The 26,957-nt window shown below is 46.5% G+C and overlaps 1 protein-coding gene across 1 annotated transcript in view; it reads left to right on the forward strand.

Moving 5' to 3' along the window:
- The first annotated feature begins 1,002 nt into the window (after positions 1 to 1,002).
- FER1L6 (fer-1 like family member 6) overlaps positions 1,003 to 26,957 on the forward strand; it is a 147,034-nt gene continuing 121,079 nt past the window's right edge. The window contains exon 1 of the mRNA XM_065586105.1: positions 1,003 to 1,219. Coding sequence (XP_065442177.1) covers positions 1,200 to 1,219 — 20 coding nt within the window. The 5' untranslated portion in view covers positions 1,003 to 1,199. The remainder of the gene's footprint in view (positions 1,220 to 26,957) is intronic.

The raw sequence follows: 26,957 nt of genomic DNA on the forward strand, positions 1-26,957 counted from the left end.
GGGAGGGCAAGAGTAGGGGCTATCACCCCACCGTGGAAATATGTTAACACCCCCACCCCAATGTTTTCTGCCCCCACAATATCTTGCTAAGGTGAGAGCAGACTCAGAGCAGGACCTGGCTACGTTCTGCCCCTGCACACATTTGTGTGTGTGTGTGGATGGAGAGCAGAGACGAGAGCAGGATGCCAAGAAGAGGTTGGAGGGGCTGCTAACCTATGGTGCATGAGACTGGGCCAGCTGGCAGGACTCCTCAGTCCACCCTGGTCCTGACTTCCAGCCACCTGGAGTCCCTGTGGAGACACCCAGCCTGAGAAAGGGGCAGAAGCACATGTACCAGCCACTGAGGTAGGGTGGGGGATGGGACAGGGCACTGACACCTGGGAAGGGGACCAGAGGATGCACAGCATGACAGCCACTGGGGTGGGGTAGGTGGGGGATGGGACAGGGCACCCTCACTGGTACCTGGCCAGGGAGCACACAGGGCACCAGCCACTGGAGGGTTGGGGGGCGGGGGAGGCGGTGGGAGGATGGAACAGAGCACCTGGGCAGCCGATAGGTATGCATCTGTGGACAGGGCTCCAGCTGCCAAGGAACTGTATAAATAATAATAAAACACAGGAAGGAACGGCAGTAGGAACTACCAGGATGCCCCTTTCCTCACAATCTCTAGCACCCCTTGTTCCCCCTCCTATCCCTCCATCTCCCCTCTCCTACTGATTGCTCCACATCAAAACCATGTGAGATTCCTAAAAAATTCAAATGGAATTTGCTTTATTTTGTTTGGGTTTGTTTGCACTTGAAACTCTGATGCTCATAGTGGGAATGTGAACCCACATCAAGAAAAAGTTTGTATGATGGAGTCCTTGAGCCAAACCCAGCGAGTGTAGCCTGGCTTCAGTAAATGGTTAACTTCACTTGGACACTGTACCACTCTGGGAAATGTGCGCTAGAATAAGAAAAGAGTCATGAATGCTATTAAGTGTTTAAACAGCCCCACCCTGCAATGGCAGATAGCTCAGTGCGTTAATCATGAACACAGACAGACTCCAATGCCAGCTGTGAAAAGAGACAACCTGCCTCAGGACTAGTCACTGAAGACCATGCCAGCTGTGAAAAGAGACAGCCTGCCTCAGGACTAGTCACTGAAGACCAAGTCGGTAATGGATTATTGACACCGTCCTGCAGTGAGAATAAGGAGAATGGAGAAACTAAAAGCAAAGTAATGTGCCTTCTATATTTCCATGTTTGACTCTGAGAATGAGAGACAGACCAGAAGAGAGCCAAATGGGGTCTAGGAACGTTTGAAGTACATGGAATTGCTACTTACTGGTTAGGTGATTCAGTGAAGGGTTTCATTTATGTTGGCAATTTTTTTGGTAGACCTTGTTTAATGTTTTTAAATGTCTTTATTTAAGGAAGAGTCATTAATTACACTAAGCTGTCAATGGGGAAAATGTTCACCTCTTATAGGCATATTTTATTCTGCTTTAAGGATTTAAATGTCTGCAGTTATTTAAACATGTAAGATATTTAGGGCCAGAGTGGGATCCCTTACCATGCTGCCAGTTATTCACTCAAGTAGTCCTATGTAAGTCAATGAGACTGTTTATGTAACTGCTCGCTAGTGTGAGTAAGGGATCACAATCTAGTCCTTAAGGATGTCTCCTCCTGTTCACACTCATTGCTGTCAGTGATGTTAATGAGAGTTCCGGGCACAGATCAAGAGGATAATACAGAACAAGTCAATACTTAGAAAAGTGCATAAAAAGCCCAGAACCATATTCTTCATTTGGATGCTCATATACAGCTTTGAATGGGACGACTCCTGCAGCCATTCCTTGATTTCAATGGGATGCATCCAAGGGCAAAATGTGTCAGTTTTTTACTGACCATGTAGCATGCAGCAGATCATCAGCTGGTGGAAATTGTCAAAACTCCAGCCCACCAACTGAGGATCTGCACTTGTGTGTGATGTGGAAAGGATGCAAGTCTTTTGCTGGGAGACAGGGGCTTGGGGTTGTTTTTCATACCTGATAATGAGACTTAGATGCAGTATCTGGGTTTTAGCATATTTCTTTGCTTTTACCTAGTTTAATAGCAGAACTGACTGGGATCTGAGGGACCAAATTCGGCTCTCAATTGCAATGGTGTAAATCTAGAATAATTCCACTGACTTCAATGGAGTTACTTTGGATTTACACCAGTGTAAGTGTGAGCAAAATCTGGTCCACGGCATTCAGTTGATTTGCCTGGCTATAACCAGGTTATAGACTATTGGGTGGCTTTGTTTTATTTATGAAGAAAAGAAAGCTGTATTAAACTTGCTTGGTCTGCTTTCCTAATTGAAGCAGTTAAAAAAGGGCTTGTACTAGCCTAGATGAGTTTTAGATCAACTGAGTAATTTTTTTGGAATCGTTATGATATTAAATTTGTTTTTAAAACTGAGAGAGGCACTCGGGAGTTGATTCTGAGTCATCTCTTGCTTAATGGGACTGATCCAAGCTCAGTGAAGTCAATGAGAATGTTTATCAGGCCGCGTATTAAAGAATGCACAATATTAGAGTAGAACAGATTTTGAGAGACTTTGAACTGTCTAGTAGTTCTGGGATTATTCCAGAAGAAGGTGATAGTAGTTTGTTTTCATGTATTCGACTTGCTGTATTTCATGATGATGATGAACAAGTGGCAGCCGATTTATAGGAAACTATGCCTGTAGGAACAACGAGGATTCCTTGTGGCACCTTAGAGGTTAACAAATTTATTTGGGCATAAGCTGTCGTGGGATATAACCTGAAACCTATGCCTGTAGGGATCTCCATTTCATCTATCTCAAAGTACTGTGTGTCACAGTTCAGGGCAACTGCCCCTGTGGTCCCTCAAGGGCACCCCTGAGTCTCCTGGCTCCTCAGTGTTGAGCTGCCTTTCTCTGCAAACCTCAAGCAGTGAACTTTCTTTAGCTGTTTATAATTCATTTTCCCGTTTCTCTTTTTTGCTAGTCTTTTCCTGAAAAGACTGTGAGGCACCTGTTTTTCTTTGTGCTTTTTGCTTCTACTGTTGGCACTTACTGCAAATCACAGTCATAGACCCCACCACTGCCATCATGTATGTCACAGTTCAGGGCAACTGCACCTGTATTCCCACCCCCTCCCTTGTGGTCCCTTGAGGGCCCACTCTAGGCTCTAAGCGCCTCAGTTGTCACCTCTCTTGGGCAGACACCCACAGTTTTCTCCCTTGTGACTGGGGTTTTTCCTGGCTGCACAATTCCCTGGTTATGTAACCCACACACCTCCTGGGTGTGGTGTTCTGTCCCATCTAGTGGCACCGAGACCACGTAGAGAGAGCGAGAGAGCAAGCGATTAATGAGTCTGCTTTACAGCCTTAGCTAACAGCCATATGGCTTTTAGCTCATGCACTAAGCTCCAGAGGTCCCAGGTTCAATCCCACCTGCCGACGACCCGGGGTCTGTCGATGTTACACTTACACTGTGATACCCCCAGCAAGTCAGACTGCCTAAAAGGCCAGTGTCTGTACTTTGCTTTCTCTCCAGAGGCTATGAGCAGTGGTAATTGCCAGCAGTTACAAGTTACCACACAGCCCTTTATAAGCAAGCACATTTATTCTTAAGGTGAAAGCATTGCAGAGAAAAACATATTAAAACAATAAGAACCTGCACACCTGCTAAAAAGCTTACCAGAGATCACCTCCCATCTCCAACAAGGGCTCTGGTGAAGTGAGTCCTTCAAACCCCACAAAGGGACATTTCTGTGGTTACAAGTTCATAAGAGCTTATCTCAGAATTAGCACACCCATGAATAGTTCAGTCTCTCTTTATACAGCTTGGGCCTTTGACCTTGAGTCTCCGGGAACATGTAATCATGGTCCCCTCCTCTGAGTGAAGCTTCAAAAGGCTACAATTTTGCATCACCAAAGCGGGGAAATTGCAATCACCTCCCCTAGAGTTTCCCCAGACAAACCACTTGACATGGTTTATCCCCAAAAAACATTCTTCTTTTGCACATTGTTCAATACAGTCTTTTGAAGTTCAGAACACTTTCCAGGGTTCATATCTCATTTCCCTACAAGAGAGAAGTTACTTACAAGCTTGGCCCACAGTAATATATAAACCATTCATTTAATTCAATGGACCCAAAACAAACTGAATTCAATAAGGTGTCCTAAAGATATTACTGGGAATTGCCATATCTGTCACACTAGAAACAGACAGAGTTACTGCACTTGGTAGTTTTCTTATGAATTCCTAGAAACTTCCAACAGGATGGAAGATGGGAATCCAGTTAAAAAAATATTAGAGTCAAATACTAACATCCTTGCTCCAAGACAATGGGAACTTTGCTTGCATTGGGGCCTCAGGATCTGACCCTCAGGTTGTAACTGCTGACATGTCAGCATAATTGTATACACAAAATAATACCTAGGGGCTGCTTTATGAGTCACTATAGCAAGATGAATCAGAGGTAAAGGAGAAATCATCTTCTCTGACCAAATTCTGCCTTCACTTTTGCCACCAGCTAAGGAGAGACTTTGACCCTTTGAGGTTTGGGTATTCAGATGCATCCTGTCTATTTGGGATTTTATTTACATACACATTCTGGCTGTCTTGCATGGTGGTATTTTTGCTCTGCAAGCAAATGCAGATGCTGGAGATGTTTGTGAGATGTTGGTCTATTATAACTAGAGCTGACCAACACATTCTGAGCCCAGTTGTACCGCTGCACATCTGGAGTAATTCCACTGAAATCCATATGAATTCCACTGAATTTCTAGACACCACAATACAAATAAGTGATGGCCATGTTAACACCACCCTATACCGAAAACCCACCGACCGCTATGCCTACCTTCATGCCTCCAGCTTCCACCCCGGACACACCACACGATCCATCGTCTACAACCAAGCACTGAGGTACAACTGCATCTGCTCCAACCCCTCAGACAGAGACCAACACCTACAAGATCTTCACCAAGCATTCTCAAAACTACAATACCCACACAAGGAAATAAGGAAACAAATCAACAGAGCCAGATGTGTACCCAGAAGCCTCCTGCTACAAGACAAGCCCAAGAAAGAAACCAACCGAACTCCACTGGCCATCACCTACAGTCCTCAGCTTAAACCTCTCTAACGCATCATCAGTGATCTACAACCCATCCTGGACAATGATCCCTCGCTTTCACAGACCTTGGGAGGCAGGCCAGTCCTCGCCCACAGACAACCTGCCAACCTTAAGCATATTCTCACCAGCAACCACACACCGCACCATAACAACTCTAAGTCAGGAACCAATCCATGCAACAAACCTCGATGCCAACTCTGCCCACATATCTACACCAACAACATCATCACAGGACCTAACCAGATCAGCTACATCATCACCGGTTCATTCACCTGCACGTCCACCAATGTTATATATGCCATCATGTGCCAGCAATGCCCCTCTGCTATGTACATTGGCCAAACTGGACAGTCACTACGTAAAAGGATAAATGGACACAAGTCAGATATCAGGAATGGCAATATACAAAAACCTGTAGGAGAACACTTCAACCTCCCTGGCCACACAATAGCAGATGTAAAGGTAGCCATCTTACAGCAAAAAAACTTCAGGACCAGACTCCAAAGAGAAACTGCTGAGCTCCAATTCATTTGCAAATTTGACACCATCAGATCAGGATTAAACAAAGACTGTGAATGGCTAGCTAACTACAGAAGCAGTTTCTCCTCCCTTGGTGTTCACACTTCAACTGCTAGCAGAGGACCTCACCCTCCCTGATTGAAATAACCTCGTTATCTCCAGACTGATTCTTGCCAGCATATTTATACCTGCCCCTGGAAATTTCCATTACATGCATCCGACGAAGTGGGCATTCACCCATGAAAGCTTATGCTCCAATACATCTGTTAGTCTTAAAGGTGCCACAGGACTCTCTGTTGCTTTTGAAATCCGTAGTTACTCCAGATTTACACCAATGTAGCAGACAGCAGAAGTTGGTCTAATAAAAATAAGTGGTGCAATTTATGTTTAGTAATAGGCAATGACTAATCTTTCTTTAAACTTTCTAACTAAAAATGGTATAGAATTTAAACAAACAAATAAAACCACTGCCATCCCCATCTCTGGATTTCCCTTGGCATCCCATTTTCTATGTGCCCATCTTGAAGATTGTAAGCCTTTCAGGGCAAAGATTCTCTGTATTTCTGTGTCCTGTGCTGCATTGAGTACATGGTTTGGTCCTACACAAAAAAGCAAACACAACTGCAAACGAGCTCCTCACTGATGCAGGTGTGGAGAATTCACATATAGAAACAAACAAACAAGAGTGGGGAGGGAGCAGGAACTTCCTGAATCCCCCTCGGCTAGTTCTGTGACCTCACCAGGAAACGTTTGGCTAACTTGGCGTTATCACTACACTGGGCAAGGTTTCAGGTTTCCTTTTGTCAACATTCAGTGAAGTGAAAACCCGCACACAAGTCTCAAGTCAGCTGTAGTCATTCAAAGGGGTAAGGAAATAGACACGGGCTATTAACACTAAACTGGGTGACCGTTTCAGGGGTCTGAAGTCTCCAAATCAGTGTAAAGTTACATTGTTATTTAACTGCTTACACCCACTTATACTCAGTTTACACATGACATGTAACTTAGGTAACATTTTTGTCTGTACTGCATTTGCCCTATTTCTTGTCTAGTGGACATTCATAGGAAGTACAAAGCTACAGTTCCTGGTGAGATCCTTAACTGGCACAATATGATGAGTAGCAGAAAACTAGGGTGAGGAAATTCTAGTTACAATGAGTGCAACAGGGAAGTGTGCTGTGGCTGCATAGCAGTAAAGAAGCATTAGAAGGGATCCATTGCTGTCTTTCCTTGTGTTGTCAATCCACATATCACTCACTGTGGTAGGAGTTTGGGATATAACAGCCTTACTGTGAAAGCTCTCAAACGTTAGTTTTCATGCACACCTCTCATTTCCACTAGATGGTGCTGCAGAGTAATTTTGCTGTGGGATTATGAAAATATAACCTGTTCCAATAGTTGATGGTTGTTATATTTGTGGTGTAATGGTTTGATGTGGTTATAGTAACCTATACCGTTCGATATTTACTCCTTTCCATTTACAAGCTTGTATAACTGAGACAGTGTGAAATTCACAACTGTGGAAAGGCTTGCATCACTTAAGTCCTCAACGTAGGGCTTCACTGATGTGTAGCATGCATCTGATGCTGGCCCTCTGCACAAGAGGGAATTTAATCTATCGAGAGCACTTTTTGTGCACACTGAGAATGGAAAAAAAACCCAGCATGAACTGAAAGAGCGCTTTTCAGCATGAGCAGCTGGTCTTAAGCACCAAATGAGTGTCCCTTGTGAACAAATATTCATAGAGTAGGGCACCATCATTATATTCAGAACTTACTAGCGCACTCATCTCAACAGAGAGCCCAAAGGCTGAGTGAATATGGAGGTAAAAGTACTTCGGCACCCAACAATGTGGCCCCACTCACATGAGGTAGAGGCTCATTGGTGGGGTACTGTGGAAAAGCTTGCAGTGCTGCTGCTCATGGTGTACGTGTATATGTAGGGAAATCTGCCTGGGTCAACTTCTTATGCCGGTTTTCTTTTCCCTGTCCTGGTCTCTGCAGCTTTGTTTTGATGGGTATGCATTTTGTTTCTCTCATAAACACTTGAAGCAAAAATCGAACTAGTTGAGGGAGGGCTACCTCAGTGGTTTGAGCATTGGCCTGCTAAATCTAGGGTTGTGAGTTCAATCCTTGAGGGGGCCACTTAGGGATCTGGGGCAAAATCAGTACTTGGTCCTGCTAGTGAAGGCAGGGGGCTGGACTCAATGACCTTTCAGAGTCCCTTCCAGTTCTATGAGATAGGTATATCTCCATATATTATTTATTTTTTTATTATTAGTGTTTCAGCATTAACCTGGATTCCCTCCAACAGACAATGATGGAATGTTACTCAGACTGACACCTTGAACCACATGACACGTCCAAGCTGATCACAGAGAACCACAAGATGGCATTTCCGGGCTCAAGCATTGGGAACACGAGCAGGGTTTGACTCGTCAGTGACTCCATTGTGAGTGGAGAAATTTGTAATCCTGAACACTGCTGATACCTGGCGATTTTCCTTATAATGACCCTGGAGCTAAAGCTACATTGTTCCTTGGAACTTAGCAGGGGACTTTCCTGTTTATCCACTTGAAGTAAAACTGCCACGAAGTCACATAATACTGAGAGTCTAGAGGTGTGGCTAGGCAGATTATGTTCATAGCTGGCAGATTTCACCCACCTGTGCAGGGGTCAGAGCAACACCTATGCACCGCTTTAGTCCCCCCCCCCTTTTTTTTTCCTTTCAAGAAAAAAACCCAAGATTTCATTCAAAGATCAGTGTCAGTATAAAAGAGTTCTCTGTGTGTGTGTGTGTGTGTGTGTGAGTGTGTCTGTCTGTGTGTGTGTGTGTGTGTATGCAAAGTTTCATGCACACTTGTCATTTTTGCACACCACTAGTTCTCATGATGCATTTGTCACATGACGTATTTCTGTTGCGACGGGCTGCGATGCAATAAATCCCATGTTTATAATTTCATTCAGGGTCAAGCAGAAGGACAAGGTGGATGAGAGAGAAAAAGCCCTAACTGAAGCACCAAAAAAATAAAAATAAAAAGTGCAATAATTGTAGGGTGAAAACACTGGCCCAATCAATGACCTGATTCTCAACTGGTGTCAATTGGGAGGGATAACTGCATTGAGTTCAGTGGAGCTACACTGATTTACATCATCTGGGGATCCGGCCTAAACTACTTTTTCAGTTTATGTTCTCACTTCCAATTTGACTTCTGTGTGAAAGTCACCCTTTCAGACTGACGAAGTGGGTATTCACCCACGAAAGCTCATGCTCCAATACTTCTGTTAGTCTATAAGGTGCCACAGGACTCTTTGTCCCTTTCAGACTGGCTTTTTAAAAGCTGCACCTTTGTAAATGTCAAATATGAAGCCAAATACATTTTCCCTGCTAAGTCACTGCTGCTTCCAGAGGACCAGGGATGGCATCGCCAAAGACACTAGACTTTCCGAAATGTGTGATCTTTTCAGTGAGTTCGTTCCTGATTGTTGATTTGTTTTTATTTTGTATGAATGTAGCAGCCCTATTGGCAGCACTGGAGACTGCCTGCTCCTCCTCTGTGGACAGAGAACTTCAGTGACAGTGGCACTTTCCCACGAGTGTGCTTGAACCCTGACTTTGAGGGTTGCTAGAAGATCCTAGTTTCCTTTCCATGGCCCATTCCTGTCTGCATCCAACTTCAGAGGCTGCCAACCAAGGCACCTGTTGTAGTGGTGGGTTCCATGAAGTGGACACTTGTCGACTAGGAAATGGACTGAGGCCATCATACCCATTTTACCAAAAGCCACCTGTAACTGTCCTTAGGTGGTAACAAACATCAATCACTACTGATCTGGGCTGGGTTTGACATGGTAATCTGCTGGCCAAAGGTGGCTCTCAATCTCATTTTTAGTTCCATAGGCCATCCAGGATCCTTGCCTACCTTTGTGGCTGTTTTTTGAGGTAAGGTTGAGATACTGTTCAAAATATGTCATTCAAATGATTGTAGTGAAGCTGGGCCATTTAGAATTAGAGGCTGAAGGTGTCTATGTCCAGATCTTTCCATGGAGTGGAAAGATCACAGCTAATGGTCAAAGATTCATAATACGGAGAGTCTAGAAGAATATAGAAGTAGAGGTGGAAGATGGCACAGTGCGTTAGCTGTGTGGAGATGGTGCAAGCCCACTGGAGTTTTGGGTTTTTGATTGCCCATGCTGAAACTATGCAGGCAAGGGCTATGCAAATATCTGTTTCTCAAATTTGCCAATGTAGCTCAATGTTCTTATAGACTATGTCCCTTCCCAACTACCTAGTTCTGTATAGCTCAGGGTTTCTGATAGCACTAACTTAACAACTCTGTAATTTCACTGTCTGCAATAATATATAACTTTAGCAAGCACTATTGGAAACCTTAGACTGTGGGAGAAGTGGTCAACAAAAGCATCCCTCTCTCTTACAAAGTGATCTGTAGAATGAAAAAGTTGGAGATACCATTAAATTAGGCTTGTCTGTGTTGCATCTTAAGGTGAAGGACTTCTTGATTCTGTTGCACATTGTGGCATTGTCCAAGATAGATGCTTTTAAAGTGATGTCAGGCTCAGAGCAAGTGGCTGTAATGATTGCGAATACCGCATACCCTGCAGTTAATGTTAGTTTATTTTAGGAGTTTTAGTGGATTTCTTCAGGGAATTATCAGAGACCGGGAAGAGCGTTGCTATGTGCATTCCTCATGACAAAAAAGTAAAGTAACCCTTTCTAAAGTGAAAATTAGCATCCATACCTCACCTCTCTGTCACATCATCCTTTTTACTATCTCATAATATGGTCATTTGAGCAGGGCAGGTGGAAAGCACTATGTTTATTATTTATATTTTTGACTGTGTCACTGACTAGTTGTGTGACTATTCAGTCAGCCTCTCTGTTCCTCACTTTTGCCATCTGTAAAGAGCTGTTAATATCTGCTCTCGTAAAGCACTATGAAATCCTCAGGAGAGAAGCACAATGTAAGTCGGTGTAATATGAGAACAAGGGGTCACTCAATGACTTAAAGAGAATACATATAGAACAAACTAAAGGAAATCTCTCTTCATGCAGAACATGGTGAATGTGTGCAATTATATTCACTGCTCTAAGAGATCAATGAGTCACATATTGTGGATGGATTGTTTTGAAAGGTCTGGGTGATTTCATGACAATACACCTCTACCCCGATATAACGCAACCCGATATAACACGAATTCGGATATAACGCGGTAAAGCAGTGCTCGGGGGGGCGGGGCACGGGGGGGGGCTGTGTACTCCGGCGAATCAAAGCAAGTTCGATATAACGCGGGTTTCACCTATAAGATTTTTTGGCTCCCGAGGACAGCGTTATATCGGGGTAGAGGTGTATTTGTAACTGTGCATGCTGAAGAATGCTTTAAGATATAAATGTAACTGTTGACATCAGGAAGGGATTTGCCCCCATTAAATCCTGTCCTCACTGATGCCAATAAAAGTCTTTTAATTGACTTTAGTGGGAGTTGGTTAAGGTCTATACACCCACTGCAGAATTGCTAGGCGATGGGTTCTTTCACTCTTTCTAAAGCATCGTGTACTGGTCATTGCTGAAGGGATGATACCAGGTTGGATGAAGCAATAGTCATATTTATTCAGTCCACAAATCCCATATGTGTATTTTAGGGATTGCAGTGTGGGGAAAAGGGAACTAACCGTTCTAGCAACAAATATCTTTTTGAGATGCTGGATAAACTAGGTGGCTTGAATTATATATTATCCGTCTTTCTTGATTTATAGGGCTAGGATATGAATTATTTTACTGTATGTTTATATACAGGAGACACATTATTCATTTCTCCACTGATCTTTTTCATATAATATGTTCTATCCTGTTTAGAGTTGCTTCATTTTTGCATCGTATTTAACCCCTTCTCCGCCCAATAAAACACACACTGAATCCCAAAAGACAATGTTTTGGTGCTGATCCTTTGCAAGTAGGATCATTCAGGATTTTTCTCTTTGAACTGGTAAATGTAGCTGAGCAAAAAGTGGAATTTCCATCCTGTGGGAAATTCCAATATTTCAGCATTTCTTTGTCCTGAATTGGACTGAAAAATTGAAAAGTTCGTGGAACAAAAAGTTCTGAAATGGACAGTCCTGAACTGAAACATTTAGTTTTGGTTTGAACTGAATTGATATGTTTTGCTTCGAGTCGGTTGAGGTTTGACATTAACCTGTAATTGTTGTTTGGATGCCTCTTGCACCCATGTGCCCCTATAAGCCGGGCTTCTTGGCTGTTCTTCATCTCCAGTGATTTTTAAGCTAGTCTTGATTCCAGCCATATTGCTGACAAATATCTGAATGTCCCTGCCTCAGAACAGCTGTTGATAAATGCCATAGAAACAGAAGTGTTTGTTTGGTTCACCATCCTGTTTCCATCATTTACACAGGCTGATTCATTCTTGAGAACAGCAAATTCTTTTGAGTTTGACCCCTGCAAGGCAGGTTGTTTTTAAAGGAGTTTGTTAGGTGGTGATTACCAGTGCAGAAGGACGTAGGTTTGGGGCTGTGGTTTTACAATGCTCATTTTACAAAGCTTTTGTTTGAACAGCTTTTTTAGCAGTGTAGTATGGAGGTGACCGCTTTGAATAATGGCATGCAGTTGTCTGTGATAGAATGTGGCGATGGGAAAAGCTTCTTTCCAGAATTTTCAGGTGACCTGGAGCATTTAGGGTTTCAGTCTGCTTTGATTAAACTGATTTTTCTTTAGTGGTCTGGGCGGCTTGTAACAATTTTTTTTCTTCTTATGAGTGTTTGTATTTCCTGGCTACGGCAGTAACTGGAAGCAGAACTGCTGCATTTCCACAAAAGAGGCTGATTTCAAGCCCAATTTAATAGGCTCATGAGAATTGGATAAGTTCTGGATGAAGCACCTGAACTTTTGACTGCTTATCAGCATCTAACTGCAGAACTTTCTGGTTTTCTTTCTACTTTAACTCTGACATGATTGTGGCACCAGCTGTTTTGTGAACTGCTGGGATTAGAAATTAATCTCATACCAACTGAAAGTTTCAGTTCCACACTTTCAGATGGTATTAAACATTGGCTAGTAGCTGTGGCAGTTCTCAAGAGGGCTCTCTAAAATCATACCAAAACTGAACCCGGGAGTTGTGATTAGCCACTGGGTCAACAGGACCCGGGCCTGGGGCCCCGGCCAATTGGGGGGGCCCAGAAAAATGGGTGCCCCTGAGTCCTGACCTGCTCCACTCCCCCACCCAGTACTCCTGCCGGGGAGTGGGGACGGGACGTGGGGGCTTGCCCTGCTCCGCCAGGCCCTCCTGCCGAGGAGTGGAGTTGGAGTGTGGGGGCTTGCCCCGCTCTGCCCACCTGGCACTCTTGCTGGGGAGTGGGAGAAGCCCCTGCATCCTGATCCCACTCCCTCGCAGGAGCGCCAGGCAGGGGGTGGGATAAGGCAAATCCCTGTGCCCCGACCCCATTTCCACGGAAGGGTGAGGGGGTGGGAAGGGGGACTGCAGGCAGAAGGGATGGGGAGGGGCCCCCACTTGCTCTGGTCCAGGGCCCCACAAAACCTTAATCTGCCTCTGGAGAGGGTAATCAGAAAGAAGTGATTTTGAGGTCCACTATCTCAAGACCTGCCAGGGCTAGAAATGAATCATTTATACTGTTAGAAAGCTGGGTGGCTAGCCCTAATGGTTCTTGAGATATCAATTTAAAACTGTCACTAGCTCCTTAATCTAAGAGTGCTTTTGCCCCTGTTCCTGAGGTGTATTATATTACTTAGGTAGTGCCATATAGTAGGCATTCATAGCACTTCATCAAATGCATATTTTAGTAGGCCCCAACTCCCAACCCAGTTTAAACTAGATGGATATGGAAAACAATTAAAAGAAAAGAAACCAGGGCTTCCACAGACACAATTAGAATGGACCAGTGATGGAAAGCTGAGTAAAAGAAAGTGTGTCTTAATGAGAGATCTGAATGTGGAGATAGAGGACTCCTGGGACATGGGTAGCAGGAGGGAACAGCATGAAAAAGGGAATATGTAGTAAAACTTAGACCTCAGACAAATGTAATTTTTGCCACTGAATTATATATTGCCTAGAGATTGGGCATAACTTTATTAAACCACTGCGGAGCATGACATATTCCTCACTCATACATTGCTCAGTTCTTGCCTGGAAGATTTCTTGAAGCTGAATCTCTTAGCTTCTCACAGTCCTGGTGACAATTTTGTGTGCAACAGAATGGGACAGATTTATCTTTCTGTTGTAGAAGTAAAAAGAAAAGGGTGTCTGAATGATGGTGTGACATTGCACTCCATATGTTTATGGAAATACATTATATTCACATTCATAAGCATAACTGGAATATGCTTAATGCAAAAGGTCTCTTGTAAGGTATTATTACAAAATTTATAATCTGAGTGTGTTCATCCTATTTGTATGTAGTGCATTCTTGTATCTAAAATTAGAAATATGAAGCATATCTCTGAGGTCCTATTGTAATTTTGCAAAGTGTGGGCCATTAATGGTGGCTTGGAATCTTGATGGCTCCCATTGACTAGGGCAATTGACTGTAGATGGCTCTGTTTACCTGCAAGCCTACACTGCATACATGCAGGCCAGTCCTGGAAGAATGGAGGGGGGCTCTAAGAACATGTCACATAATACTGGAATACATCTTTAACCTGGCGCTTTTCCATTTAGAAGGAGCGGTGGGAACCCAGAGAGAGACAAAAGATTCCTGCCTTGTGCCAAAGCTATAAAAGGTGGTGGAACAGAACAAAGGGGGCTTTCAGTCATGAGAACCCCTAGCTTCCCCCTAAGATGCTTGCTGGAACTGACAAGGACTGTACCGGGGGAAAAGATTGGGCCCAGACTAGGAAGGAGTCTAATCTGTGAAAGAAGCTTATTGGAACATCTCTGAGGGTGAGATATTATCTGTAATCAGTTTCTTAATGTATTAGGCTTAGACTTGCATGTTTTGTTTGGTTTTGGTTGGTAACTTACTTTGTTCTGTCTGTAATTACTTGAAACCACTTAAATCCTGCTTTTCATATTTAATAAACTCACTTTTGTTTATTAATTAACCCAGAGTAAGTGATTAATACCTGGGGGAGCAAACAGCTGTGCATATCTCTCTGAGTGTTATAGAGGGTGGACAATTTATGAGTTTACCCTGTATAAGCTTTATACACAGTAAAACGGATTTATTTGGGGTTTGGATCCCATTGGGAACTGGGTGTCTTGGTGCTAGAGACAGGAATACTTGCTGAGCTGTTTGCAGTTAAGTCTGCAGCTTTGGGGGCGTAGTTCTGACCCTGGGTCTGGGTTGATGCAGGTTAGCATGTCTGGCTCAACAAAACAGGGTGGAGCTGAATATTTTCCAGAGTCAGGCTGGAATGTAGTATTGGTATTGGAAACCAACCAGCTGAACTTGCCAAATGATGTTTGAACTGGTAGCCTAGTGAGAGAGAATCTCACGGCAGATTAAATGCAGGAAGAAGGCTAAGCTGCCAGGCACGTCTCACAGTAAACAGTTTGTTTTTGTTTCAGTGCAATAAGGCTTCAACTGGTGACAATATAGCCCCTCTGCATATCAGAGGTAAATTTCCTGCGCAAAGTATTAATGAAATAGAAGCATCTTTGTTAGCAGCCAGTTTAATGGGCCTGCTGCTCACATTCTACATCATTAATGAAGAAATGGCAGAGAATCTGCAAACTGTCATTGCTTTGTATGTTACTGCACTGCTTTGGGCTTTTACCCTCATGGCTAGATGCAGGGCCGCCCAGAGGCTTCAGGGGGCCTGGGGCAAAGCAATTTTGGGGGCCCCTTCCATTAAAAAAAAGTTGCAATACTATATAATACTATATTCTTGTGGGGCCCAGGGCCTGGGGCAAATTGCCCCACTTGCCCCCTCCCTGTGGGCGGCCCTGGCTAGATGCAGTGGCCCCCACTGGGTGCAAGGCAGAGTCTCACTGCCCCACTCAGAGCCCCAGTGTATTCATTGCTCCATCTCTGTGGTTTTTTAATCCATGCATAACTGATAATTGGGTACTGACTATGAAGAATGGCTTTTTCCAAATGGTTGTTGGGTTAACATGGCATTAGACCGCCAGTTGATTAACAAGAATGAGAGAGTGCTGATCATGACTGAGATTAATAGATGTCATAGCGTTGTGAAGAGGTCACTCAAGGTAGCTACAAGAGGCTAGATTAGTGCCTCCTGTCTGGCTGCTTTGCTCAGATCTTCCAATACAAAGCAGCTGAAAACCCAGCAGATCCTGGGGAGTCCCCTGGCATAAGTCCCCAGGTGGAGTGTATCTGGCTATACTGGCTCTATGCCACCCCCCGTCACTGCTGGGGTAGGGAGCATGGCTGGGGAAGGGGGAAGATGGAGCACTATAGTGGTCCAGCAATCCTTGGGTGGTATAATAGCCCCTTTGCGGGCCATTATAACTTGCATAACTCAGAGCAGTCCTGAGGCTGCTCTAAGTTACATCTGGGGCCAAATCAGCTTCTGGCAGCCCTGGGACTCAGGGGAGCAAAAAGGTGGCTTACAAGTGAACTTTTCCACCCAGCATGGCTGAGCTGCACTGAACTTCTGGCCCAAGATTGATACTACTGAATAGAGTAAGGCCAATTCAATATAAGGCAGGAAGTTTAATTGTCAATTAGACTATGCTATACTATGGGCCTTACAGCAGCACAGCTGTACCGCTGCAGCTGTGCCACTGTAAGTTCTCCTGTGTAGCCGCTCTATGCCGAGAGGAGAGTGCTCTCCCACCACACAATTAAACCACTCCAACGAGTGGCGGTAGCTATGTCAGTAGGAGATGCTCTCCTGCTGACATAGCACTGTCCACACTGGTGTTTCTGTCAGTGAAAAATATGTTGGTCAGCGCGGTGTTTTTTCACACCCTTGACCCACAAAAGATTTGCCAACAAAAGTGCTAGTGTAGATAAAGCCTGAGAGATCAGTCATGCTTCCTGTGAGGCTGAGCTATGCAGGGGAGAGAGAAGGGCTCCACCAACACAGTGGAGATGGGTGGGAGCATTTGAAAGACATCAATTTCTCATACACTTCACTCATTACCATAGTATTGTGAACACTTTAATAATGCACAATGCCTCCTGACCTCTGGGCAGTGTCATTTACACCACCTTTAAATCTCTCCCGCCTTAAGAACTTATGGACCTCATCACCATAGAATGTGGGAACCTCAGAAACCTGAATGAATTCATTCTCACGACACCCCTGTGAGGTAGGGACATTGTATTATCCCCATTTTACTGATGGAGAACTGGGACACGGAGAGACTAAGGCCAAGATCTCCGAAAGATATTTAGGCACTTCACTTCCATTGATTTTGAATGAGAGGGCCTGGGCCTAAGTGACTTGCCCAAGGTCACACAGGCTGTGGGCAGCAGAGCTCAGTCTAAAGCCCCGCTCATATCTACTGAGTCTCAGACCAGTCCCTTAATCACTAGGCCATCCTTCCTCCTAAGTCTTTGCATCCTACCTGGAAAGATTTAATAGTTGCTGCACTTTGTACAGCTATCCTGGTGCACAAGAGGGCAGGGCCCACACGCCCCCCAGATACTAGCCATTAAAAGTTCATCTACACAGGAAGTGGCAGCCCGCAGCAGCAAGCCTCAGAACCTGAGTCAACAGACTCAGGATCACACTATGGCACTAAAAATAGCTGTGCAGATGTTGTGACTCAGGCTGGAGCTGGGGCTCCGAAGCTCACTCTGTGACATCCCGCAGGGTGAAAACTGGCCTGTTGAACTGTCGTGTCCACTCTGTTCTCCAACCTGGGGTGCCTTTTACACCGCTTTGCCGTGAGAGTAACCATTCCTGGTGTGCTCTCTCACAGCCTCCAGCAGGTAAATTACTCCCAGCTCTACCGTATGGGTGCTATCGTCAGTCATTCATAAATTACACTGCAGTGCAAAACCAGCAAATTCCCAGACTTTCCCCTGAAATGCGCGTCTTGTACTGCCCAGCCCTTTCCTGGACAACACAAGCTCACATAAAGTCTGTCATTTTATTAATAGGAAATGATATGCACAAATCCTGTTATCTCAAATGGATTTTCCGTAACACTTCAATCCAAGCACACTGGTTTAGATAAAACAATGAAACAAATTTATTAACTACAAAGATAGATTTTAAGTGATTACAAGGAATGAGGCATAAAAGTCAGAATTGGTTACAAAGAAATAAAAGGTAAAACGCAACTAAAACCTAAATTAACAAGCTAAGTGATTTCATAGAAAAAGTCTCTCTCGCCACATGTTCTAGCAGTCCTACTGGCTGAATTCCTTTCTGCCAGGATCCCTCCCCCAGTCCAATGATGCTTCCTTTGTCCTTCAAGTGTTGTTGATGCCATGAGTAGAGATGAAGGGAAGAGACCTTTTGGGGCATCTGTTCCCCTTTATTATAGTTGGTTTTTTTCTTTGAAAATCATCTCCAGCTGAGGTTCAGGAGACAAGAAGTCTGTGGGGATGGGAATCTCCAGCTGTTTCTGTGCTAAAATGTACATTTTTTGCTCACACCTTTTTTCCTGCCAAAGAATGGCTGCTTAACCAGGTGATGGTCCATTTGATTTTGTTGACACCTGGCTGAGGTGTCAGTTTACCTTTTGTCTTTGAGGAACTGGTCTGTGCCTGCTTTTCTAAACTTGGAACATGTCTCAGTAATGTTATACAGTAGAATATTATAACTTTAGATACAATGTTGCCACAGGTATTTTACTGGGACAATAATGATCATCAAATTATGAGTTTTCAAATGATACCTCACAAGGCATACTTTGTACAAAATGTATCATAGTCTTGAAAAAGGGGTGAACATAAGGGTATAGACTGTCACATGCCCTCTCCCCTCCCGCCCCCAGGCTTCAGAGCCTGAGCTCCAGTCCGAACTGCAACGTATACACAACTATTTTTAGTGCAGAAGCACGGGCCTGAGTCCATCAACCTGGGCTCTGAGCCTCACTGCTGCTCACAATGTAGACATACCCTAACATGACACCACGCAGGTTCCCAATGCTGGCCTGCAGCTCAGGCTGTGTCTTCACTGACACAAGGGTGGGTTTTTTACAGCAAGATAACAAACACCCAATAGTTATCTTGCTGTAAAATCCTAAATGGAGGCAAGGCCCTTGTAATGTTTACCAGCAGGTAGCTAGGTGTGGTCAGCACTACACCCCTGTCTGTGGCTGATCTTGCCATGTTTACCTGACAGTAAAACTAGCGTGCCTTGTCTCCATTATGTTTTTATGGCTGGATAATGAATGCACATTAGTTATCCCCTGGTAAAAACATACCATTCCCCCCTCAGTGAAGACATACCCTCAGACAGAGACAGTGCTGCAGCCATAGCCTCAGTTGTGCCTCATCTCCCTCCCCTCCCTCCAGCACTCTCCAGTTCTGAGACCAGAATATGCCTTCTCCATGCATGGCTGGGTTGTGGCTGGAATGGTTCCTTACGTGCTCTCCCCTTAAAACACATCTCCTCAGGAGGAGGTTGCAGTTAGTTCTTCAGGTAGGGATTAATATTATTATTAAGTGAAGGATATACTAGCATTAACCAACCCTCTCATATCCTGGCCTCCCAGAATAAAACACCTGAATTCACATCATAGACTTTAGATACTGAAGCAGCAGAGACAGAAATTCCTGTGCATTTTACATGCACTACATTAGACAGAGGAAGAGAGAGAGGGAAGATGTGATACAGACCATTGTGCTTCAGTTTAAGCAATAATTTCAGATTAAGTCTATATTGGCTCCTTGTTTCCTGGTGCTCCCCCCTTTGCCTCTCTCTATACACTTAGACTGTAAGCTTTTGGGGGCAGGGGCTGTCTTTTTGTTCTGTTTGTACAGTGTCTGGCACAATGGGGCCCTGGTTCATATAGCGGCTCCCAGGCACCATCTGAGAGTGGGGCCTTATTGTTCTAGACACTGTACAAACAGCTCACACTCTAAATCAGGGGTGGGCAAACTCTTTGGCCCGAGGGCCACATAGGGGTTGCGAAACGGTATGGAGGGCCGGGTAGGGAAGGCTGTGACTCCCCAAACAGCCTGGCCCCCGCCCCCTCCCACTTCCTGCCCCCTGACTGCCCCCCTCAGAGCCCCCAACCCCTCCTGCTCCTTGTCCCCTGACCGCCCCCTCCCGGGACCCCACCCCCTATCCAATCCCTTCCCCCCCCACTCCCTGTCCCGACAGCCCTGACCCCTATCCACAACCCCACCCCCTGACAGGCCCCCCAGGACTCCCACACCTATCCAACCTCCCCAGCCCCTGACTGCTCCCCCCCAGAGCCTCCACCCCATCCAACCGCCCCCTGCTCCCTGTCCTGTGACTGCCCCTGGGATCCTTCACCCCTAACCGCCCCCGGGACCCAACCCCCTATCCAACCACTCTCTGTCCCCTGACTGCCCCCCAAGGCCCTCTACCCCTTACCCAACCCCACCGCTCCCCACCCCCTTACCATGCTGCTCAGAGCGGCAGGACTGGCTTATTGGAAAGCCTGGAAGGTGGGCGGGTGCAAGCCGCGCAGCCCGGCATGAGCGGCGAGCCAGAGTGCTCCCCGTGTGGCTGTGGGGAGACAGCAGGGGTGGGGCCAGGGGTTAGCCTCTGCGGCTGGGAGCTCAGGGGCCAGGCAGGACGGTCCCAAGGGCTGGATGTGGCCTGCGGGCCGTAGTTTGCCCACCTCTGCTCTAAACAGACAGGACAAAGGGTGGGAGGCACAGAGAAGTGAACTGACTTGCCCAGTGCCAGCCAGCAAATCAGTGGCAGAGCCAGAACTAGAACTCAGGTCTCCTTAGCCCCAGTCCAGTCCCCTGTGCATTGCAATGCTTTACTCTGATCATAAAACACACCTGATAGTAAAACAATTGTAAAAAGAGCTAGGTACATCTTGTCCTCTTGCGATCAGGTGAACATTGCTTGGGGTAGCATTCAGCCAAGATTCCCCTGGGTGGGAAATTTAATGCAGTTCTTCACTTTCACAAAGGATTCATTTTGCTTTTCCAAATTCAACACGTGTCGCATCGAAGCATCCAGCAGTTTAAGACCCTTACAGCATATTGATTGTTAGAAGAGTGGCATTCATGCCGATGCAGCCTTTCCCCGGCTCCCAACCAGACCCTGTCATTGTCTGGCTCTGCAACAAGCTTACTGCTAAATTAAAAAAAAAAAACAAAAATCACCAATGCTGCTGTAAATATTTACTATGTGTGGCTTATATGCTTTAGATGAGTTAGTCAGGCATGGACGCTCGACATGCCTGCGTCTCCCTTGTCTCTGCCCCCAGTCAGCTCTGCAGTATGATTTATGAAGGTCACTCTGCTTAAAGGGACTATTTTAAAAATATTAAATGATGATCCACCATATCTTTGTGCCACTTTTCACTCAGACTGTAAGCTGGATGCCTTTACTCTGATTACAAAACAGATTATTTGTATCCTCCCAGATGATCTCATTTTTAGGGCTTGACCCTCATCTTATGCCAGGAGTGTCACTCCATTGAAGTGTATTGAAATATACCAGTTTATACCAGCCCATTTAAAGTTCTCCATTTATTTACTAAGTGTCACTTACCCTCTGATAACATAGTTTTAGTGCTTTAAAGAGACTTGGGAGCAGCTCTGTGTTAAGGTTCTGACATAATGAGAATGAGCTAGACAAGATGGTTGAGGTATGAACTCGAATGAACTCCAACAGAAAAAGATGAAAGATAAAAACACCCTCTCACCCATGGGTGAACACTTTTCACAAAGCGATCACTCCCAATCCGTCCTCATCCTCAAAGGAGACCTGCACAACACCTTCAAAAGATGAGCTTTGGAACTCTGCTGGACACTAAAAACCATGGACTTAACAGAGACACTGGTTTCATGGCTTATTACAATAATTTATAACACATCCAACTGCCTGCTAACCCTTCATTTTAAGTGGTCTTCTATAGCATATATGAACGTCTTATGCTTAACAATCTGGTCATAGAATATCAGGGTTGGAAGGGACCTCAGGAGGTCATCTAGTTCAACCCCCTGCTCAAAGCAGGACCAATCCCCAACTAAATCATCCCAGCCAGGCCTTTGTCAAGTCTGACCTTAAAAATCTCTAAGGAAGGAGATTCCACCATCTCCCTAGGTAACCCATTCCAGTGTTTCGCCATCCTCCTAGTGAAAAAGTTTTTCCTAATATCCAACCTAAACCTCCCCCACTGCAACTTGAGACCATTACTTCTTGTTCTGTCATCTGGTACCACCGAGAACATCTAGATCAGGGGTAGGCAACCTTTCAGAAGTGGTGTGCCGAGTCTTCATTTATTCACTTTAATTTAAGGTTTCACATGCCGGTAATACATTTAACAAGATCTTTCTCTATAAGTCTATATTATATAACTAAACTATTGTTGTATGTAAAGTAAACAAGGTTTTCAAAACAGGGTTTAAGAAGCTTCATTTAAAATTAAATTAAAATGCTGATATTACGTCGCCAGCCTGCTCAGCCCGCTTCCAGCCTGGGGTTCTGTTCACCTAGGCTGGCAGCGGGCTGAGCAGGGCCTGGGGCTGGGATGCCGGCTGGCAAGGAGCCGGCAGCCGGGACCCCAGACCTGGGGCGGGGTTCAGGGGTCAGGGCAGAGGGCCAGGGGTGTGTGGGGGTGCAGAGCAGAGGGCTGGGGGTGTGGGGGGGTTCAGAGGTCAGGGCAGAGGGGTGTGGGGGTGGAGGGCAGAAGGCTGGGTGTGTGTGTGTGGGGGTTCAGGGGTCAGGACAGAGGGTTGGGGGTGTGTGGGCATGCAGGGCAGAAGGCTGGGTGTGGGGGGGGAATTCAGGGGTCAGGGCAGAGGGTTGGGGGTGTGTGGAGGTGCAGGGCAGAAGGCTGGGTGTGGGGCGAGTTCAGGGGTCAGGGCAGAGGGCTGGGGGGTGTGGGGGTTCAGGGCAGAAGGCTGGGTGTGGGGGGGAGTTCAGGGGTCAGGGCAGAGGGCTGGTGTGCGTGTGGAGGTGCAGGGCAGAAGGCTGGGTGTGGGGGGAGTTCAGGGGTCAGGGCAGAGGGCTGGGGTGTGTGTGGAGGTGCAGGGCAGAAGGCTGGGTGTGGGGGGAGTTCAGGGGTCAGGGCAGAGGGCTGGGGGGTGTGTGGGTGCAGGGCAGAAGGCTGGATGTGTGTGGGGTTCAGGGGTCAGGGCAGAGGGCTGGGGGTGTGTGGGGGTGCAGGGTAGAAGGCTGGGTGTGGGGGGAGTTCAGGGGTCAGGGCAGAAGGCTGGGGGGTGTGTGGGTGCAGGGCAGAAGGCTGGATGTGGGGGGAGTTCAGGGGTCAGGGCAGAGGGCTGGGGGGTGTGTGGGTGCAGGGCAGAAGGCTGGATGTGTGTGGGGTTCAGGGGTCAGGGCAGAGGGCTGGGGGTGTGTGGAGGTGCAGGGTAGAAGGCTGGGTGTGGGGGGAGTTCAGGGGTCAGGGCAGAGGGCTGGGGTGTGTGTGGAGGTGCAGGGCAGAAGGCTGGGTGTGGGGGGAGTTCAGGGGTCAGGGCAGAGGGCTGGGGGGTGTGTGGGTGCAGGGCAGAAGGCTGGATGTGTGTGGGGTTCAGGGGTCAGGGCAGAGGGCTGGGGGTGTGTGGGGGTGCAGGGTAGAAGGCTGGGTGTGGGGGGAATTCTGGGGTCAGGGCAGAGGGCTGGGGGTTGTGGAGGTGCAGGGCAGAAGGCTGGGTTTGGGGGGGAATTCAGGGGTCAAGGCAGAGGGCTGGGGGTGTGTGGTGGTGCAGGGTAGAAGGCTGGGTGTGGGGGGAGTTCAGGGGTCAGGACAGAGGGCTAGGGGGTGTGGGGGTGCAGGGCAGAAGGCTGGGTGTGGGGGGGAATTCAGGGATCAGGGCAGAGGGCTGGGGGGGAGTTCAGGGATCAGGGCAGAGGGCTGGGTGTGTGGGGGGGTGCAGGGCAGAAGGCTGGGTGTGGGGGGGAGTTCAGGGGTCAGGGCAGAGGGCTGGGTGTGTGTGGGGGGGTCAGGGCAGAGGGCTGGGGTGCTCCCAGCCCCCTGCCCTCTGCCCTGAGCGGCTCATGGCAGGGGGCTGGAATGGATATGTCCTGTTCCACCCCCTTCTCCAAGGCCCCGACCCTACCTCTTCTCTGCTTCCTCTACGAGCAGGGAGCACGCTGCCGCTCCTCCCCCTCCCCCTCACAAGGGCCATCAGCTGATCGGCGCAGGGAAGGAGAGGAGGAGGGGCTGGAAAGCACCACAGAAGAAAGAAGCAGGGTAGGAGGGAAGCTTGGCTGCCGCAGGACCAAGCTTCTGCCTCCTGCCCCTGCAGGGGAAAGCGGTGGGCGGGGGGGGCTGAGTGGGGCTGGGTGCCGGGACCGCAGCAGGCAGCAGCATGCCAGTCAAAATCGGCTCACGTGCCATATTTGGCATGCGTGCTGTAGGTTGCTGACCCCTGGTCTAGTTCCATCCTCTTTGGAACCCCCTTTCAGATAGTTGAAAGCAGCTATCAAATCCCCCCTCATTCTTCTCTTCTGCACACTAAACAATCCCAGGCCCCTCAGCCTCTCCTCATAAGTCATGTGCTCCAGCCCCCTAATTATTTTTGATGTCCTCCGCTGGACTCTTTCCAATTTTTCCACATTCTTCTTGTAGGTTGGGGCCCAAAACTGGACACAATACTCCAGATGAGGCCTCACAAATGTCAGATAGAGGGGAATGATCACGTCCCTCGATCCGCTGGCAATGCCCCTACTTATACAGCCCAAAATGCTGTTAGCCTTCTTGGCAACAAGGGCACACTGTTGACTCATATCCAGCTTCTCATTCACTGTAACCCCTAGGTCCTTTTCTGCAGAACTGCTGCCTAGCTATTTGGTCCCTAGTCTGTAGCAGAGCATGGGATTCTTCTGTCCTAAGTGCAGGACTCTGCACTTGTCCTTATTGAACCTCATCAGATTTCTTTTGGCTCAATCCTCTAATTTGTCTAGGTCCCTCTGTATCCTATCCCTACCCTCCAGTGTATCTACCACTCCTCCCAGTTTAGTGACATCTGCAAACTTGCTGAGGGTGCAGTCCACGCCATCCTCCAGATCATTAATGAAGATATTGAACAAAACCGGCCCCAGGACCAACCCTTGGGGCACTCCGCTTGATACCGGCTGCCAACTAGAGGTGGAGCCATTGATCACTACCCGTTGAGCCTGATGATCTAGCCAGCTTTCTATCCACCTTATAGTCCATTCTTCCAACCCATACTTCTTTAACTTGCCGGCAAGAATACTGTGGAAGACCATATCAAAAGATTTGCTAAAGTCAAGGAATAATATGTCCACTGCTTTCCCCTCATCCACAGACCCAGTTATCTCCTCATGGAAGGCAATTAGGTTAGTCAGGCATGACTTGCCCTTGGTGAATCCATGTGGACTGTTCCTGATCACTTTCCTCTCCTCTAAGTGCTTCAGAATGGATTCCTTGAGGACCTGCTCCATGATTTTTCCAGGGACTGAGGTGAGCCTGACTGGCCTGTAGTTCCCCGGATCCTCCTCCTTTCCTTTTTAAAAGATGGGGACTACATAAACCTTTTTCCAGTCATCCGGGATCTCCCCTGATCACCATGAGTTTTCAAAGATAATGGCCAATGGCTCTGCAGTCACATCCGCCAACTCCTTTAGCACCCTCGGATGCAGTGCATCTGGCCCCATGAACTTGTGCTCGTCCAGCTTTTCTAAATAGTCCTGAACCACTTCTTTCTCTGCAGAGGGATGGTCACCTCCTCCCCATGCTGTGCTGCCCAGTGCAGTAATCTGGGAGCTGACCATGTTCATGAAGACAGAGGCAAAAAAAGCATTGAGTACATTAGCTTTTTCCACATCCTCTGTCACTAGGTTGCCACCCTCATTCAGTAAGGGGCCCACACTTTCCTTGACCTTCTTCTTGTTGCTAACATACCTGAAGAAATCCTTCTTGTTACTCTTAACATCTCTTGCTAGCTGCAACTCCAAGTATGATTTGGCCTTCCTGATTTCACTCCTGCATGTCTGAGCAATATTTTTATACTCCTCCCTGGTCATTTGTCCAGTCTTCCACTTCTTGTAAGCTTCTTTTTTTGTGTTTAAGATCAGCAAGGATTTCACTGTTAAGGCAAGCTTGTCGCCTGCCATATTTACTATTCTTTCTACACATCGGGATGGTTTGTTCCTACAACCTCAATAAGGATTCTTTAAAATACAGCCAGCTCTCCTGGACTCCTTTCCCCCTCATGTTATTCTCCCAGGGGATCCCATCAGTTCCCCGAGGGAGTCAAAGTCTGTTTTTCTGAAGTCCAGGGTCTGTATTCTGCTGCTCTCCTTTCTTCCTTGTGTCAGGATCCGGAACTCAACCATCTCATGGTCACTGCCTCCCAGGTTCCCATCCCTCTTTTGCTTCCCCTACTAATTAATCCCTGTTTGTGAGCAGCAGGTCAAGAAGAGCTCTGTCCCTAGTTGGTTCCTCCAGCACTTGCACCAGGAAATTGTCCCGTACACTTTCCAAAAACTTCCTGGATTATCTGTGCACCGCTGTATTGCTCTCCCAGCAAATATCAGGGTGACTGAAGTCCCCCATGAGAACCAGGGCCTGTGATCTAACTGTAACTTTTGCTAGTTGCCAGAAGAAAGCTTCGTTCACCTCATCCCCTTGGTCTGGTGGTCTATAGCAGACTCCCACCTTGTATTTAGCTTGGATGCTCTGGTTACCTTCTCCAGATCCGACAAAGATTGAAAAGTTTGTCCTTTCCACCAAAAGAAGTTGGTCCAATAACAGATATTACCTCACCTACCTTGTCTTTCTCATATCCCAGAACCAACATGGCTTCAACCATATAGCAAACTATATGGAATTAACTATACAGTTTGCACATAGATATTATGGAGAAGGCATTTGGCTTGTTCTAAATTCCACAGAGCAAAAGGCAGTGGAGCTCTGTGGAGCTGAAACACAACTAGTAATAATACTTTGCAGCCAAATTTTCCAAACCCAGGTGCCTAAAATTAGGTTCCTAAATCTATATGGAGGCTCCTAGAAAACACTTTTATTTACGAGCCTAACTATGGATTTAAGAGCTTAGCTTTAGGACCGAAGTTTGAAAATGCAGGCTTGTGATTTTTAGATAGTGCCTTTCATCTGAGGATCTCAAAGCATTTTACAAACATTGCTTACATCTCTCAACACTCTCCTGTGAGATAGGTAAATAGTTTATATTTACTAAAAGAGGGAGCCACCTGAAAGGTTACATAACTTTTCAGAGACAATCAGTGACAGAGATGGGAATAGAATCCTGAAG

This window comes from Chrysemys picta, chromosome 2, assembly GCF_011386835.1.
Source record: "Chrysemys picta bellii isolate R12L10 chromosome 2, ASM1138683v2, whole genome shotgun sequence".
Classification (NCBI taxonomy): domain Eukaryota; kingdom Metazoa; phylum Chordata; order Testudines; family Emydidae; genus Chrysemys; species Chrysemys picta.